General features: G+C 59.6%; 1 protein-coding gene and 1 pseudogene across 1 annotated transcript in view; one reads left to right on the top strand and one right to left on the bottom strand.

The window, feature by feature from the left end:
* Positions 1-520: 520 nt before the first annotated feature.
* Positions 521-2,311, bottom strand: part of ADAMTS13 (ADAM metallopeptidase with thrombospondin type 1 motif 13) — a 33,038-nt gene continuing 31,247 nt past the window's right edge. Inside the window, exons 24-25 of the mRNA XM_023536470.1 lie at positions 1,449-1,633; positions 521-842 (exon numbers count right to left, since the gene is read on the bottom strand). Of these exons, the coding sequence (XP_023392238.1) occupies positions 633-842; positions 1,449-1,633 (395 nt within the window). The 3' untranslated portion in view covers positions 521-632. The remainder of the gene's footprint in view (positions 843-1,448; positions 1,634-2,311) is intronic.
* On the top strand, positions 2,135-2,253 carry LOC111745577 (annotated as a pseudogene).

Genomic DNA, 2,311 nt, shown 5'->3' with positions numbered 1-2,311 from the left:
CCGGGCCACACAGCGGTACGCTGGACCCGCCGGCGTTTATTAGCACAGAAGCAAAGCTCGCAGCCCCGCGCCCGGGGGGCTCGTGCTTTTTAGCACAGGGGACGGGTTCTGGCGGCGCAGGACCCCCCAGTGGAGAAATCCTTCCGATGGGACTAGCACAGGGGCGAGACTTCTCAGAGCATTAACAGGTAGTCCAGCCTCAGCGCCCAGTCGTGACTCCTCCTGGGAAGTTGCCTCTCCTGGGAGGAACAGCGCCGGGAGTGGACAGAGGTTCGATCAGGTCAGGAGCGAGTCTAGAGCTTGACCACGCCCAGGAAATCCCTGCCGTGCCCTGAGGGGAGGGGCGGGGTGGGTTCAAGCCAGGTTCGGAAGGGTTTTGTGAAGAAAACGCTAGTCGGACCGCGCGTTCCGTGTATTGGTACCCGAGGGGCTGGGCGCTGCCCTTCCGGAGAGTGCCCCCTCCCGCTAGCGTTTTGCACGTTGGAAGAGGCGCTAAAGTGATACTTAAGAACGGAGGGATTTCAAATTGGAAGCGCTCCGGGGCTGGCCAGGCATTTAATAGGTGCTTATCAACGTCAGGTTCCTTCCTTTCCCTTCCAGGACTGGGGGCAGGCACCCTTTGCACCCCCGGGTCAACCGAGGGATGCTCCTGGAGAGGAAGCTAGGGCAGGGCCCTGCCCGGCTCCTGCGCTCGAGCGCAGTGTCCAGTACTGGCCGCGCAGGCTGTGTGTTTCCAGGAAGCCCTGGCTAAACTCCATCTCAGCCTGGCTGCCCTCGGACTCCCAGTAGAGCGCCTGCTGCCTTCGGAATGTCGCCGTCCTCAGGCTGTGGAGGTCTCGGATCTGGGAAGAAAGGGGCAGCCCGAAGGACCGGCCACAAATGACAATGAGCTGGCATTCGCGTGGCCCTTAAATGCAAGGCATCTTACACTCGGGGTCGAGTTCGGTCCTCACACAACAGCCCTATCAGCAAGGCACTGGAATCCTGCCCAGGAACCTTGCGCAGGGACACACGGCCAGGGTGCCAGAGCTGGGATCTCAGCCCTGGGCTGTCCGATTCCAGAAGCCAGGCCGCCTCCTCTGGAGGAGCTGATACCTTGCAGAGGACAGTTCCAGAACATAAGAAACCTCACGGGGGAGAGGGTGGCCCCCTCGTCTGGCAAAGTCATATTAGGCTCTAAAATTATGCTTCGGTCCCGGATTAACGGGCTTTCTACGTCAGACGAGGTCTTTTCTTTCTCACTCTTATAGGGAGCTCAATAAACACTGGTTAGTGACGATGTGGGGGAAGCTCTTTTCTCCCCTTTTTCACTAATAATTTTGAGGTTTTGGGTCTGAAGCAAACTCGGGGTCCTCTAGCCCAGCACCCCCGGTCCCTGTCCCTAGGAACAGCTGTCCAGAATCATAGCAAAAGTCAGCCCGTTCCCGTCGCCACCGTGGCAGCCTCACCAGGATGTAGCTGGCATCGGTCCCCTCAGGGCCGGTGTCCGTGTGGGTGGCCAGGGCGTGGATGGCGATGCGGGCCGTCGGAGCCACGTCAATGAAGATGCGGCAGCCCGCCGCGTCCCTCCCATCTGCACTCATCAAGGGGCTTTCGATTTTACCCCGGGGTCCAAAGAGCTGCACGTCACATTCTGCGAGGGAGAGCATGTGGATGGACTTGGTGTGGACCACCTCAGGGACGCAGGAGTCCCCGAAAGACCACTATTGCCAGAGGCCAGGGCAGCTCACAGCCAGGGAGCAGTGAGGGGGGCAGTATGGCACTCTGGTCAAAATCAGGGCTCCCAGGCAGAAGCCCCCACTGAACCCCACCTCCACCACCCCCCGGCTGTGTGACCCTAGGCGAAAGCTTTAAGGGCTCCGAGCGTCCGTTCCGTCCTCTGTGAAGTGGAGGTGACGATGGCACACGCTGAGTAGGGCGACTTTTAGGAGGACTCAGCAGAGCCACGCATAAAAGTGCTTGACACTGAGTCTGACGCAGGACGGGTTCCCACAGCAGCCGGGATGCCTAGGAGGCCGCTGGGGCCGCTCCCGCCTGGCTTCCCCTGATCCTGCACCTGTGTGTGGCAGGTAGGCGGACTGGCAGGCGGCCAGCTCCTGCACTGCTCAGCACCTGTGATCTAAGGCAGCAGCATATGTACGGCGATGCCACCCTGAACAAGCCCGATCCCGTCTGATCTTGGAAGCTAAGCAGGGTCGGGCCTGGTTAGTACTTGGATGGGAGACCACCTAGGAAGATCAGGTACTGCAGATGTAAATAATAAAAAATAAGAGATTGTAAGCTGACAAGTTCCTTGACCTCTGTGAGGTCA

This window comes from Pteropus vampyrus, unplaced genomic scaffold (assembly GCF_000151845.1).
Source record: "Pteropus vampyrus isolate Shadow unplaced genomic scaffold, Pvam_2.0 Scaffold157, whole genome shotgun sequence".
Taxonomy (NCBI): domain Eukaryota; kingdom Metazoa; phylum Chordata; class Mammalia; order Chiroptera; family Pteropodidae; genus Pteropus; species Pteropus vampyrus.
This window is presented reverse-complemented; position numbering and strand designations above follow the sequence as displayed.